This window comes from Heliangelus exortis, chromosome 3 (assembly GCF_036169615.1).
Source record: "Heliangelus exortis chromosome 3, bHelExo1.hap1, whole genome shotgun sequence".
Taxonomy (NCBI): Eukaryota; Metazoa; Chordata; class Aves; order Apodiformes; family Trochilidae; genus Heliangelus; species Heliangelus exortis.
In genome coordinates, this window is record NC_092424.1 from 59,514,804 (window position 1) to 59,528,999 (window position 14,196).

At 38.4% G+C, this 14,196-nt stretch overlaps 1 protein-coding gene across 1 annotated transcript in view; it reads left to right on the forward strand.

The window, feature by feature from the left end:
* MOXD1 (monooxygenase DBH like 1) overlaps positions 1–10,841 on the forward strand; it is a 51,623-nt gene extending 40,782 nt beyond the window's left edge. Inside the window, exons 9-12 of the mRNA XM_071740903.1 lie at positions 1,741–1,800; positions 3,735–3,877; positions 7,507–7,675; positions 10,346–10,841. Of these exons, the coding sequence (XP_071597004.1) occupies positions 1,741–1,800; positions 3,735–3,877; positions 7,507–7,675; positions 10,346–10,510 (537 nt within the window). The 3' untranslated portion in view covers positions 10,511–10,841. The remainder of the gene's footprint in view (positions 1–1,740; positions 1,801–3,734; positions 3,878–7,506; positions 7,676–10,345) is intronic.
* The last annotated feature ends 3,355 nt before the right edge of the window (positions 10,842–14,196 follow it).

Consider the following 14,196-nt stretch of genomic DNA (forward strand, 5'->3'; position numbering starts at 1 on the left):
GGGATACTTTGATATTTGTCCTGTAAAGGCAAGAAGCTAAAATGTTAACAATTCCAATTTAATTCCTACTGCAAAACCTGGATGTTCAGGTGCAGCATTTACTCTTTGAAGTACAACTGCTTGTACTCTACAGGGACTTCAAAGACAAACTGGTGTTATCTCCCCCAGGAAAGAAGTGTTGAAGGGTTTAGGAAGAGGGTTGGCAGAAGATGACAGGTTTGCAGAGAAAGCCTGCAATATTTTAAGGAAAATCCATGCAGATTATAGAGAAAGGCCTCTTAAAATTCAAGAACAAAAGGGAGTAGACAGCAGAAAGACTAAAAGGTATTTGATAGTATCAGCAACTTTAAAAAGACAGCTCGAGTTGGAGCTGGAATTTTTTCTCTGAAGTGAGCCTTTTTCATGCTTTTTATTGTTTCCATCTTATGCAAAACTACCAGTATAGGTTTACATACATTTTTCTAGTTTAATTTGGACCACATCCTCATCAATTAACTAATAATATTAAAGATTTTCATCAATGTTCCTGTTATTTCTGTCTTTCTGCAAGCTCTTCCAAGGCTGTGTCCTTCTTTCAGCTTGTGGAGTCCAGGTTATCTGTTTTCTCTGCATACTAGGAACAAAAGACCTAATCTCACAGAAGGAAGATTTTTATTCAGTGTTACCCACTCCATAAGCCATGAAAGCCAAAGACCTTGTGGGTGGAAACCAGGAGATTTCTGCTGGGAGCAGCAAAGCTCTTACAGCTCACACTGCTTCAAAAAGTTCCATCACCATTTGACCAACATGGGGCTGATGCACCTTCTTCCAGCAGCCCAGAGTACAGTTAGTGCCAGCATTGATCTGGCAAGGAGAGAGCCCACAGGAAAGGAATAATTCTCAGCTTTGAGGGGTGATGTGTTTTGGTTTTTTTTTCAGGGAAGATTAATACAATGGCTAATAAGGGAGGATGATGATACAAATTAAAAATGAACCAAAGCAAAGCAACTTCTGGCAACCTGGTGATACAAAGTTGCCCCCAAATATAAAATTTTTGACATCTGGATATGTTCTTCAATATTTTTAAATTTTCACTTGATCATCATAGTTATTTTGAGATTTGCATTCGATTAGATCTAGCGACTAAAGGTACTACCAATCTAGATCAGTTTGTCAAGAGAGCAAAAAGTTAATTGTATGTACTTGAGAAGGTAAGTATTCAGCCTTTCCCATACATGTCTGTCAATGTAGTTAAGTCTTTGCTTGCCACTCCTCTACTCTGAGGCTTGGCAGATAAATAATTGTTATTGTTATGTGGAAAACCTTCTTTTCCTCATTTGGCAAGTATTTCTGTTGAAGTTGGCAGGATAAATTAGCCTAGGGAAAACTATCCAGAGTAGCTCTGGGTGAGTTTTGGAGCAAGACTCACGTGTATATATACATTATCTACATATATAATTTTGCTGAAAATAGGTTTATAACTGAGCACCTCCATTGTTATATAAAAAAACCCAACAAAACAGACCAGATTCTTAATAAGACTATGTTTAATTCCATTGGGGATCTCTTAGGATCTGGGATAATATGAATGCTAAGTGCCAAAGCCTTAGATTATGCCAATTACCTAATCCTTTGCTCTTTCAAAGAGTGGTACCCACTACTCTGAGCTTTATTTCTTAAGTGTTTGTTATCATCTGTGGCTACATGAAGCTGTTGTTGATAAACTTCAGAACTGTGAACTGCTTAAATATTGTGTTTCAGGGGGACAATTTAATCACAGAATGTCACTACAGTACTGTGGACCGAATTCGCATGACATGGGTAAGAATAGTTTTTATGGATCAAAATAACTACACAGATCATACTGGGGAATAATAGCTTTTTCATAATATGCTATTAGAAATGTGTGGACTTACTTGCTAATGCCTATGTGAATGTAACTTTGTATTATCTTATATCAGAGACAGGTTTTAAAGTAATCACGACTATTAGGATCATAGTCTGATCTCTTGAGTTAGGCATTCAAATTACTGTTCTAAAAATAAGCAAGCTAGTTCAGAAAAGATTTTTAAAAATCAGACCACTATTATCAGGAGTCCTTTCTTCATAACATGTCTTAACATGGAAATTCTGCATATTTAATAATTTTTATGTTGCACACTTTTTCCCCAAAGTTGTTATTTCCAGTTCTTGCATACTGATTTTTACTTATGCCATGACCAAGATGGGACCAGTTTCCTGAGTGCCTAACGTAGAATCCAGGCAGAATGCAAGTCCTTATGCCTGAGAGGAGAAGGGTGGGCACAGTGAGCCTCTGAACCTTACCTTTTGCATGTGGTGGTGGCTTTCCCAGCAGCAGGGACCCTCCCAGGCAGCTGCTGCCCCTGGGATGGCACAGGAAGAGGCCACTCTGTACCCTTGCTCCCTTGCAGCCAAGACATGAGGAGTGGCTGTGCCACAGCTCTGGGTGCACATCCACAGCAGCAGACAGGGCAGGTCCATGGCCAGGGGATCAGGATGTCCTTTGGGGTTGAGGGGACTGTCTCAGGTTTGGCACACGGCAGCGCACCATCTCCCAGATGCATCTTTTTATGTTAGTGCTGGCCACTTTGTTTTGGAGGTGGAGCAAATTTGGTTGTTGGGACATGAGCTGGACTGTGCCAGCTGGCTGCAAAACTAGGGAGTGGTGCCAGACCCACTGTTTATAAAGCTACAGGCGCCCAACCTTTGCCAAGGGCTGATCCCACTTCCTCAGGAGGGGTTGGATCCAGACCTCTGGCAGCTGAGACCTAAGGGGTTTCTGTTTGGCAAGGAAGACCTGGTCCTGGCATCTGAGGAGCACAGGGATACCTCTCCCTCAATCATTTCTTGCATGTAGGCACAAGCACTGGACATATTAGGAAAAGCAAAAGAATGAGAATGAAGGGTTTTGAGTTTTTGTCCTCCTTGCCTGTGTGGTGACCTCACTACCTCTTGGCTCTTGGTTCTTGTGTTTTGTCTCCTCTGTTCCTGTTCCTGCGGTTCTGTGAGATTCGTGGAACTGTTCCCACATGGGGTGTAGGAATCTGCAGCTCATAATCTTGCCCATATTCAGCAAGATTAATTTTAAATTAGTTGTTTGTGCTGTGGCCCTCAATGGAAGACTGTTTAAGACTCTGTTTTTTCTGCTACCTAAAAATTTTACTCTATTTAATTACTGTATATTTTGTGCTCATTTGTTTTTGAGTCAACATATCTGTGAACTTAAATAACTCTTTCCTTTCTTACTCTTTATCTGCATATGTGCTTACAAGGAGAGTCTATATAGATATATATTCCATCCTGGCCTCCATTTTACTAAACAAAACTCTTTTAATTTCTTATTAAACAGATTATTTATCCTCCCAGACTTTTTCTACATCTGCTTCACTATGAAGCCTTTTTTCTGAAACATGTTCAATATAAGTACCTTGGAGATAAAGTTGAAAATAAATCTGAACTTTTCAGATAATGCTCTTCAACATAATAAGAATCTTATTTTATTGATAGTTGCCCTTACTGACATCTCTTAAGCTTTGGAGAAAGTGTTTGAGCTTGCAGTGTATTTTGTAATTAATTATATCACTTCTTGCTACTTGATAACCTAATGTTCAAGGTAAACCTGTTGAATTGGGCCTCCTGATACACATTTCATTAGCATATAAATACTAATCAGTGTTTTTATCTGTGGGATTCAAATGCTATCTTGATTGAAATAAAAAAAATCCAATTTTCAGGGTGGTCTGAGCACCAGGAATGAAATGTGCCTGTCGTATCTGCTCTATTATCCAAGAATCAACCTCACCCGATGTGCAAGTATCCCAGATATAATGGAACAACTCCAGTTTATTGGTGTTAAGGAAATCTATAGACCAGTCAGGTAAGTAAAGTGCTTATGATTAGGTGTAGCACCTCTATTTCTCTCTGTGAGATTACAGGGTAATTTCTATATGACCCTTATTTCTTTCTGGTACTGCAGCCTGTTGCAGGGCCACTTCTTTTTTGTCAATATACTGTACTGCTACTTAGTAAAAGTAATAAAAAGGCTTTTTTTTTTCCTTTAATGAAACAGTATCACAGCATTTTTTTCATCTGCAAAAAGGCTGTGTAACAATTGAATAACAATGTTTAATATCTATCTATGTTTATCAAGACATATCTATGTTCCACATATAGAGAGATAATTTTGAAAAAGGAGTTTGAGAACATGGGTATTGAATTACCCTTTATGTATTTGTTGTCAGGAATTCTGATGAAGTAAATTGGTGCAACCAGATCCTTGAACTGTTCGTTGCTCACATACAGAACTTAATGCTGTCTTGGTGACACTGACAAAAATGCACAAAAGGGGAAGAAGTTGTAAGCTGGAAAGGAGATAGGCTTAGAAGATATTAAATTGTTCATAGAAAAAGGCAAATGATAGATAAGCACCACAATGGAGAGACATAAGAGAATGGAGGCTTAGGAAGAATAACATGTCAGAGAAGTTATGCAAGGTAAGAAGAGAGAAAAGTTGGGAACTAGGGGTAGGAATCTAGCCAGGAGGAAGAAGAGAGCTTTTTTAAGGCAAACTGTTATTTGAAGGGTTTTGAAATGTGTGCATAGACACAGTCTCCCAAGTCTTGGACTTGTGCTGTTCAGGAAAACAGGACACTGCATATTTTAGAGATGTAAATACCTGTTGGAAAGAAACCCCCCTAGCTCAGTCATCAATTTTTCTTAATAAAAATAACCTACAAGAATCTGAATATTGGCCCACTGCTGAGCCCAGGAGAAATAAGATCATTTTGCTGTAAGATCTATCCACATCAGTGCTCCACAGATATTAACTATCCCCTCTGTCAATGGCAAGGGGTGGGGACCTGTTACCATTTAGGCAACTCAGGATCTATAATAACCACCATGAAAGTCCAGTTCAGCTGGCATCTGACTGCTAGGTAAACAACAGGCTGGTGAATTTTATATTTTCTTCAGTAAGTCATCAGAATTCTGGCTGTCCTTCATCATGAGGGTCTCTAGCAAGAACAAGATACTTCCCAGTGTTTTGTTAGAGCTGGCTTTTCCCCCTTTAATGTCAGTGGGATTACCTGCACAACATGCTGCTCACTAAGACCGAGTGATTTCCAGAATCTGAGACAGAATTTAAATTCTCGTGAGAGATGAGAGGAAGCCCTCTATAGACAGGATAAATGTATGTGAATACATAGAAATCAATCATTTATTTTAGCTTTAAATTGTTCCTTACAGTGCTTAAAATTAAAACATCTCAGCAGCGGTGGAAGTGATTGTAAACAGACTGAGAACAGTCTAAAGAGGAAAGTCCCCAAATTAATGAATTGCAGAAAAATAATCAACTAATGAAAAGTAGAATGTACTACTAGTGGTGTTAGAAGAATTACATTGTTAGTTGGATTAAACTAAGGTAGCTGTAAGGTTTTAATAATAATAAATAAAATTATTAATTTTTAAAATTAATTAAAATAATAAAAAAATAAAATTAATGGGCAAATAATGTGTTATCACATTTACATTTTAAAATGTTGTCTTTTACACAGCTTATTGTAACAAAGACATATAAAACTATAATTCAGAGTAATTTGATGTACAGACTTATTGGTCTTAGTTCTGAAATTTATATCCAAGCCAGAAGAGTTTGAAAAAAGTCAATGTCTGCTTCATTTGCCATACTATTCTACTTCCAATCTCTTTTAATATAGGGAGAACTCAGTTTCTAAATTAGTCCCAGCTAAAAGAGTCTTTTGAAACTTCGAAAATATTCTAACAAATGTATGCTCTCTTAAGTGTTCATTCATGATAACTGTACTTAAGGAAAAAAAGCACATTTGGCCTGGGGAAATAAAGATGTTTTGAATACAGTAAGTATGCAGACTGTCTGCCGCAAATGGAATAGTAATTAGAAGAAGAGATTATTAATGCCTCTAGTATTTATGACCTAATCCACAATTCTTGTTTCATTAAGCCCTGTCAGCCTGAGGATATGTGACCTGATATTCATCTCTCTTGTGTCAGTCTTGCATTGGGATTGCTTCACCAGCTCCTCTAAAGTCCCTCTTGACTTACACATGAAGGCAAACTGGAAGCAGGATCAAGGCACTGTGGCTCACTTAAAAACTCTTCTTGTTCTGAGCCTGGTGGTCGAGACACTGGTATAAATCATGAGGAGATGAGAGGAAAATGTTTGGGCCACACTAGTGTAGAACAGCTCCTTGATTAAAATTATGTCCTCTGAGCCTAGATGTTGAGTAGAGCAGAGCTTTGGCACAGTGTCTCCCAACACAACTGGGAGACAGCCTACTGCAAGATAACATAGATGTGTCTAAAGTGCTTTGAAAAGACAGGTCATGCTCCAACCAAAGTATTAATTAGGTTACTTGGATAAAGTTTTAACTACTTTCATTCTGCTATTAGCTGTATTGGACCTTCTAGACATGATATAGCTATTGATACATATATATATATTATTAGGGGGAATATTGACAGTTGGATTTGGTGATCTTAGAGGTCTTCTCCAACTGCAATGATTCTGTGTACACAAAAAAGATTAAATTCTGTTTTTAAAAACTTGACCTGTCTACCATGTTGTTTCTATGCATCCCAGTAGAGTCAAACAAGGAGAAAGCAAGAACAGTGGAAAAGGTTTTTTTAGCAGTTTTATTTTGAATTTTTCCTTCGTTATTATTTTTTTAGTTGCCTTTACTAAAGGAAAGACAGCAAAATCTTCCTTTCCTTTCCATGTCTTCATCTTGTGGGGGATGGGATTAGCCCCAGTATTCATGAGAAGGATTTCACATGTACACAGAGAGTCAGATCTCTTAGAGCCATGCAGCAGGTCTCCGTACCACCCCCTGGCCAAAAGCTCCCTTGCAGCCAGCAGCTGGCAGGGACATGCCAAAAGGCAATGCCCACAACACCACTTAGTCTCATTTGATCTTTTGGCACTGGGGCCAACCAATTTATGTTGGAACAATTCCAGTACTAGCCCGAGTTTTGATAAATTATCTGAGTTGTGACCAGAGCTTGGCAGAGCCCTCTGGAAGCACTTGTCTTATGACAAACATTTATTTGCAACACTCTCTGCTAGGCCTGGTGGAGGGTGTGGTGCTTTTTGTTTTGGTTTGGTTTATTTTGTTTTGGGGTTTTTTTAGAGTTTACAACAGCAGATCTGTTTTATATTGTCTGTGTTCTCAGTTTGTAGATCAGAGAACAGCAATGTAATTCTTTTTCTTAAGTTGAATTTCTTAGTTTCAAAAAGCATCTGGCAGGAAGTCCCAAATTGCTGACAAACTTTCTTAAGTCTGTTAGAATCAACGTCTGATTCAATATCTGACTACTTTCAGTGTCTGATAATTTAGCTGAGAGTGTGGCATGATGTACACATTAATAGTATATTTGTTTTTCTGAGTAGATTCACCAAAAGCTTTCCCTCATCAGTTCCAACTTTATGGCATTTATCTGTTTAAAAAAATCTATTTATTCTTTTTCTTTTAGGACTTGGCCGTTCATTATCAAGAGTCCTAAGCAATATAAAAACCTGTCTTTTATGGATGCAATGAACAAATTCAAATGGTCCAAATCAGAGGGTCTCTCCTATAATGAACTTGTGCTTAAATTACCAGTGAATGTGAGATGTTCCAAAACAGATAATGCAGAATGGTCGGTAAGTCTAATAGGTCTAACTGCTAAAAGGGAGGCAACAAGGCCATGAAACAAATGTGATTTACTGTGCTTCATTCATCTTCAGACCATTTACAGGGTGATACTGCATTTACACACACTAACAAATGATGAGAATGTTTTATCAATGTTTCCACCTAACTGGAGTTCTAGAAGTATTTAAAGAGAATAGAAAATTTGGAGATTTGATCAGCACTTGGGATCAGTAATAGATGGATTGAGTCTTTCATTGTCTGGGAATAATCTGAGAACAGCTATATATGTCAGGCTTAGGTGACTGAGTTAGAAATCTGTTTTCCTTTGGCTACCTACATTGTCAAGGACTTATATTAGGATCTTGAGATGGATAATTCAAAATACCTAAATCAGGTTTATTCTCTGAGTCCCTCTATGATGAGGAAGCTTACTGACTGCACGTGCAAACCTCAAGAACATAACTTCTTAACTCAGGTGTCTAGACTTCCTAAAGCCATATAAGTACTCTTCCAATACCTCTTGCTTTTTTGTTGGTCTTCTGTCTTAGCAATGTCTATCATATTGGGCATATTTGGATTGTGTGTTTCCTTTTTGCACCTTTGGAAGATCTTATCTTCTATAGTTTCCCTTTGCCAATTCCCTTAATGAAAAATACCTGTATGATAAAAAATAATTCCCCAGTAAATTGTTATTTATTCTAAATATCTTCTGGTATTTTTACAGGACTTCTGGGAACAGCTTCTTTAGTCTTGATGTATGTCTATAAGAAACTACTAGTGCATGTAGTATTATTGCTGAAGGGGATGCTGAAAAATAAATATTTCTCCTTGAACTCCTTTATAGAGTCCAAATTCAAGATTCCATTTCTGATTTTCCATTACTGAGCTTTTCTGCTCAGTAAGGGAAATAGTCTCATTGTACTGGCTTATTCCCTACTGTGATTTTAGGCCAGCTCAACACAGCTGATAGCCCATGCTACTGATGAAATACATCCTAGGAAAGGACCTTTGCCTTGTTCTTCTTACCCTGAAAAATAGCCTACCCTAATCCTCATAGTGGGTCACACGGTGCTTTCAGGTGGTGGAGGATCTGACCTTCCTGCAGCAGCATTCTCAGGTCTTTCCAACAGTGAGACTGTTCTGCCCATGGGATGTGTTCTAGAAGTAGCCACGGGGTCCTGGGGTTTTTTTTGTAATATATTCCCAACTGCAAGCTTCCTGCCAAAAAAAGTTTTTGACAGTAGGTGTGACTATCCACTAGTTTGCATGAAACTTCTTGATCTTTGCAACTACTGCCCAGCAGCAGCTGCATAGCTAGTCATTCACTGATTATTTGTCAGAGGACAAGTTCAGATAAAAACCACACAGGAGTTTTATCAGGAGGAGATAGGCTTCTCTTTTTTTGATTTTTTTTTTCCTTTTTTTAATATTATGATTTCTGGAAAATGTTTTTCCCCTTTATCTTACGGGATGAAAGAACAATACTTACAACTTAAATAATGTAGCCCAAGAGGGAGCTCACTGGAACTGGGAGTGCTTAGTTCTACCTTTTAATCATAATTTCCTACTTCAAATGACTGGGGCATATTCATCAAAGCTAAGATTAGGACTCTTCCTTTCCCTTCCCTTATTTGTGATATTACATTAAGCTAGCCATCCTCATCAAAATCAAGAACAGATTTAACCTGAATGGTGAAACAATCAAGCAGTTGTTACAAGAAGGAAAACACTTGAAGCAGAGGAAGTGAGTTGAAAATACCTTCCTCGTTCTGTAAGGATGGTCTCTAGATCAGTGTTAGCTGTGTGTTGTGTTTTCTAAGATTAAGTGAATATTTAATGATTTTTTTCTGCAGCACAGGATAATTGCAAGATGGAGAAAACCCAAAGCAAGCACATGCTGTGCAGATGGGCATTCAGACTTTCAAAAATGTTTGTGCCTAGGGGCTTGCTTTTTGCAGGGCTTCTTTTCTTTAAGGTTTAGGGAGTACACTGAGGAAAAGCACAGCCAAGCAGTGTACCCAGATCTCTCCAATTTCATGTCAAAGCCAGGACAGGCAGGTAGTTATGTCCACCTCCTTAAAACTTGCACAGAGGTACAAGGGAAGAGTGAAAAACTCTCAATATATAGAAATGTGACACTGGGGTAGGTGGCCCTGCTTGAACAGGGACATTGGACCAGATGACCTCCAGAGATCCCTTCCTACCTCAGCCACTGTGATCTTGTGAAATCAGTGTGTGTACAATTAACTCTTGTACATTTAAGTATAAGCCTTGTGCGTACAAATGAATGCATGGAAACATCATCCAACATCCCTATAGCACTGTAACATTGGAAACTTCCATTTTTATCTGCCAGAAAGATGAAGACAAAACCCAAAGCTACTGAAAAATCCCAAAAAGCAAAATAAGGTAATATAAACCAACAAGCCAAAGCTTAAACTTACTTAACAAGCCAACGTGTACAGCAGTTCCCAAGCTGAGAACAATGCACGTGTGAGTATTTGGTGTGTAATGTATTAGTATTTCTGTCATCCTTGATGTCACCACAATAAGCCAGAATTCCAGTACAAAGCTAACAGTAACTTCTCAAGCAATCTGCCAGCTAGATAGAGAGCAAAATACAGATTTCTAATCTTATGTGATGAAACTGATTTTTTTTTTATATATATTAATTGCAGATCCAAGGTATGACAGCTTTACCCCCTGAAATAGAGAGACCATACAAGACAGAACCAGTAATATGCAGCTCATCTTCCTGTTTACATTGCAGTTTATTCCTCACCCTGTTTTTTGTTGTACATGTTACAGCCAGTACCATAGGAAACATTGGGTCCTTTGTATAATGATTTTTATTAATTTGTGTTCTGTATGCCACGCAACTTCTGATGTGTTTGCACTGTTGCTATTGTAGATTTATTTTTTTACATATTAATAAACTTAAATTTGCCAGTTCAAATTAAATGTGTACTTCCTCTGAAAACTGTTGGGTTTTTTGTTTTTAATGTAAAGTATGTATAAATCACAGTAGGTACACTGGCACGTTGCATATTGAAATATTTTCCCATACCATTTTTGTTACACTTTGTCCTGGCTTTTTCACGTGATGTTTTCAAAACCAACTCTGTATATGGGTAAAATTAATAAACTAAAAGCAACTCAGTTAACCATATTAAATTTGGTGTGTGCTGTATTACTTTGTCTTGATTCCTGACATCTGCAAACAGGTATTTGGGCATGTCTGACTGACATCTGCCATAAAGCTAAACAAAAGATCCATTCAGGGGGGACATTTCTGGGAAAAACACTTTGCAGACTCTTTCTCCACCTTAAGAAGAGTGAGTACTATGGGTGTGAAAGGGATGACCCCCAAGTCTCCCCCCCAAAATTGCCATAGGGGTTCTACTTGGCAGGGATTTCTCTCCCCCTTTTCTGTTCTTTCTCTCTTCCCCAATCCCTTGCTATTCAGTACATTTCTTTTTGTCTTAAGGTGTTTATACAGTGGTGAGTACAGGTTTGGTGGGGAGCAGGCATGCCTTTGCTGGATTTGCTCTGGATAGCAGTCTCAATAAAGATCTGTCTGACAGCCAGACTCTGGCACACACAGGGATCAGGAAAACGAGCCTGCCAGGAGCTGTTGTTAGCACACGCTGAACATCCCCATAGGCCAAACTGTTGATTAAGAGGTTATTTTTGTGTCTCACGTGTACAATTTTTAATTTATTTGCTTATTTATTTGGAAATCTGCAAGTTTTTTACTCAGATGATTTTGGGCACGGAAGAGTCCCAAAATACACTTCATTTGTTGCTCCTCAATGAATTTATGCAACACGGTAGAAAAGGACTTTGAATATGCAAAACCATTATTTGACCATCCTTTGAACATCCTTATTTTCGTAGTTGTACTCCAGTTATATTCAACTATAATTTTTCCACAGTGCTGCATAAACTTTTACCAGACCCTAACTATAAAAATAAGTTGGGTTTGGATGTTGAGAATTCTTTCCTGACGGCTGCAACACCTGCACAGCTACTAACCTCTGTAGAGCTAGTTACATACAGACTTTGTTCTGTACATTTTATGTCACTGAGATCTCTGCAGTGTGGTGAGTCCAGAGCACCTGGACTGCTCTGAGATGAACTGGTTTTCTGAACAATATTGTTCATTGACTGTTAAATACAAGTAGTACCTGTCTGTGTAACTACTACCCTGTGTAACCAGGGCAGGCTATTCTGATACAAAGAAATATCATAGAGGAAAAATAAGGAGAGGATTTGGGAACTGTCTTCTCTCTGTTTGAGAAGTGAGAAGGAAAGACTCACAAAGCCTGTAAGGCTCCTTTGTGGGTAGCCAAAATGACAGTGTGTGTGATGACTGATGCAGAAGAGAGGCACTGAAGCAATTAATGCCTCAAGTAGAGATGAGAGAACTGAGGAGAGGTTAATTTTCGAAGAGATATAACAATCTCATTACAAAATTTATGCATAAAGGGAGTTTAAATGAGCTGTGAAGTTGAAGGTTCACAGGGACTACTTAATCCTTCTGGTGCTGCAGTCTGCATTTGGGCTAAGAGAGCAACTCCCACCAAATTCTGGGGAATTTTTTTGCTATTGTTGGGCAGCTACTTGCTCTAAAGATGCCTACACGATAGTATGTTCTGCCATGCTTCCCACTGGTGCTGGATAAAGTAAGGGGAAGATGTCATGCCAAATAACTTACAGATATTTTGAGATCAAAACTTAGAAGTTTTAATAAAGAAATATAATTACTTAGGTGTCTCTTTCCTGACAGCAGAAGAGCTATGCTTTTCTGTTGCATGTTCCAGAATCGAACTGGTTGAAAAATGAGAAACAAGTTCATATTGAATTATAAGCATAAAACACTTCCAAGTGATTATTTGTGCAGATCCGTTCTGAATGTCAAAAGCTAGGGCATTTTTCAGCCAACATAACACAAGAGTTCATGGTGCATCTTATTATAAAAGCAGATAGCAGAAGCCTTGGCCCTTCTTACACTTAAACCTATCCTTAATGTGGACATATTTAAACAGCATTTTGCCAGGGTGTGAGGGGTAAAATAATAGGGAATTTAAGAAGAAGAGCATTTTTGTTGGACAGGATAGCCCTTTTACATGCAATGAAGTCTCTCATTTGTTAGTGGACACAAGCTACTGGCATCAGTCCTATGTTGACTTGGTTTGTAACAAAGATAAAACAGATCTAGGGTTATTTTCCATTCACTTGGCAGTCCTCTGATTTAATGCAGTTTCTAATCTATTGGGATTTCCTTTCCATGGGCACTCGTCCTAAGAGAATGTGAATAGCTGAGTGTTTGTTGTTTTCATCCAGTAGGCCAGGAGATGATGTAAAGCAAAGCCAAGTCAGAAAGGATGTCTGTGAGAGATAACTAGCAGTGTATCAGGCAGACCTACTAAAAGTTTGTTTAAATTGCAACTGTTTTATGACTTCTGCAGAAGAGGGATTGAAAATTTTGCTTAAAAGATAAATAAAAAGAGAGTTCTAAGATGCTTTCAACTAAAAGGATCCAGAACACTTTAAATTATGAAAGAAACTCAGAAAAAAAATATTTCCTGTAGGTTTTTTTCAATATTGTGCTATGTCAAAACATAGTCTCTTGCATTGTATAGTTACCCAAAGCTTTCATAATAGCTATACTTAAAAGTACATACAGTAAATACTGTTTTCAAGAACACCGTGGTAGAGCAGAGGATATTGAGTATACACTGTAAGACCAATGTGTTAAAAGATGATGAGCACAAAATGACTAAATCCTATGCCTCTTTTAAATTTTTTTTTTTTACTCAGAGCTTTCCTGTGTCAAGAGTTTCTCGTGAGAAGCTAAATAGGTAACTATTTTAGCGGAATAAGGAGTTGCTTTATGGAATAGCAGCTGAAAATCCCATTCTCCTTAACTCAGATTCCCCACACGATGCTCCAAATGCTTGTGGCCTATACACTTATCTATAGAAATATTATTATTTAGTCCCTTTTGGTTTTGTTATTTATTCATTATGAAGCTTCTATTTAATGAAGAAATGGATCTCCTCAACTATCCACTTCAACAGTCTTTGGGGATTTTGCCCGCTTATTTTCCAGCCAGGATGCAGGAAGACTGAGAAGGGAGCCTTAGAGTTTACACAGTTTGGTTTGCCTCTGCAGGAGACAGTGTCATTCTTTGGTTGCATATCCCACCCACGAGACCCACTGCATGACCCCCTGCCAGCCCCTCTGTTCCTGCATCCCAGCGAGCTCCAGGATGGATGCGAACATGGACTGATGCAAAGTCAAGGAGAGCTGCAGACAGAGGGAGTGCTACTGGGCTGGGTTTACACTTGCACTGGGGAGGTCTGGCTTGGTAACCAGGCTGGCTGGTTAAAAAGAGGGACTGTATGGCCATATGATCCCAGATGCTGAAGAGGGACAAATTTAATAAATAAAACCTAACAGAAACACTGGCCTCATTCTCCTCTTTCCTCCCTTCATGCACAAAGGGACTATTTTTGGGCCAATT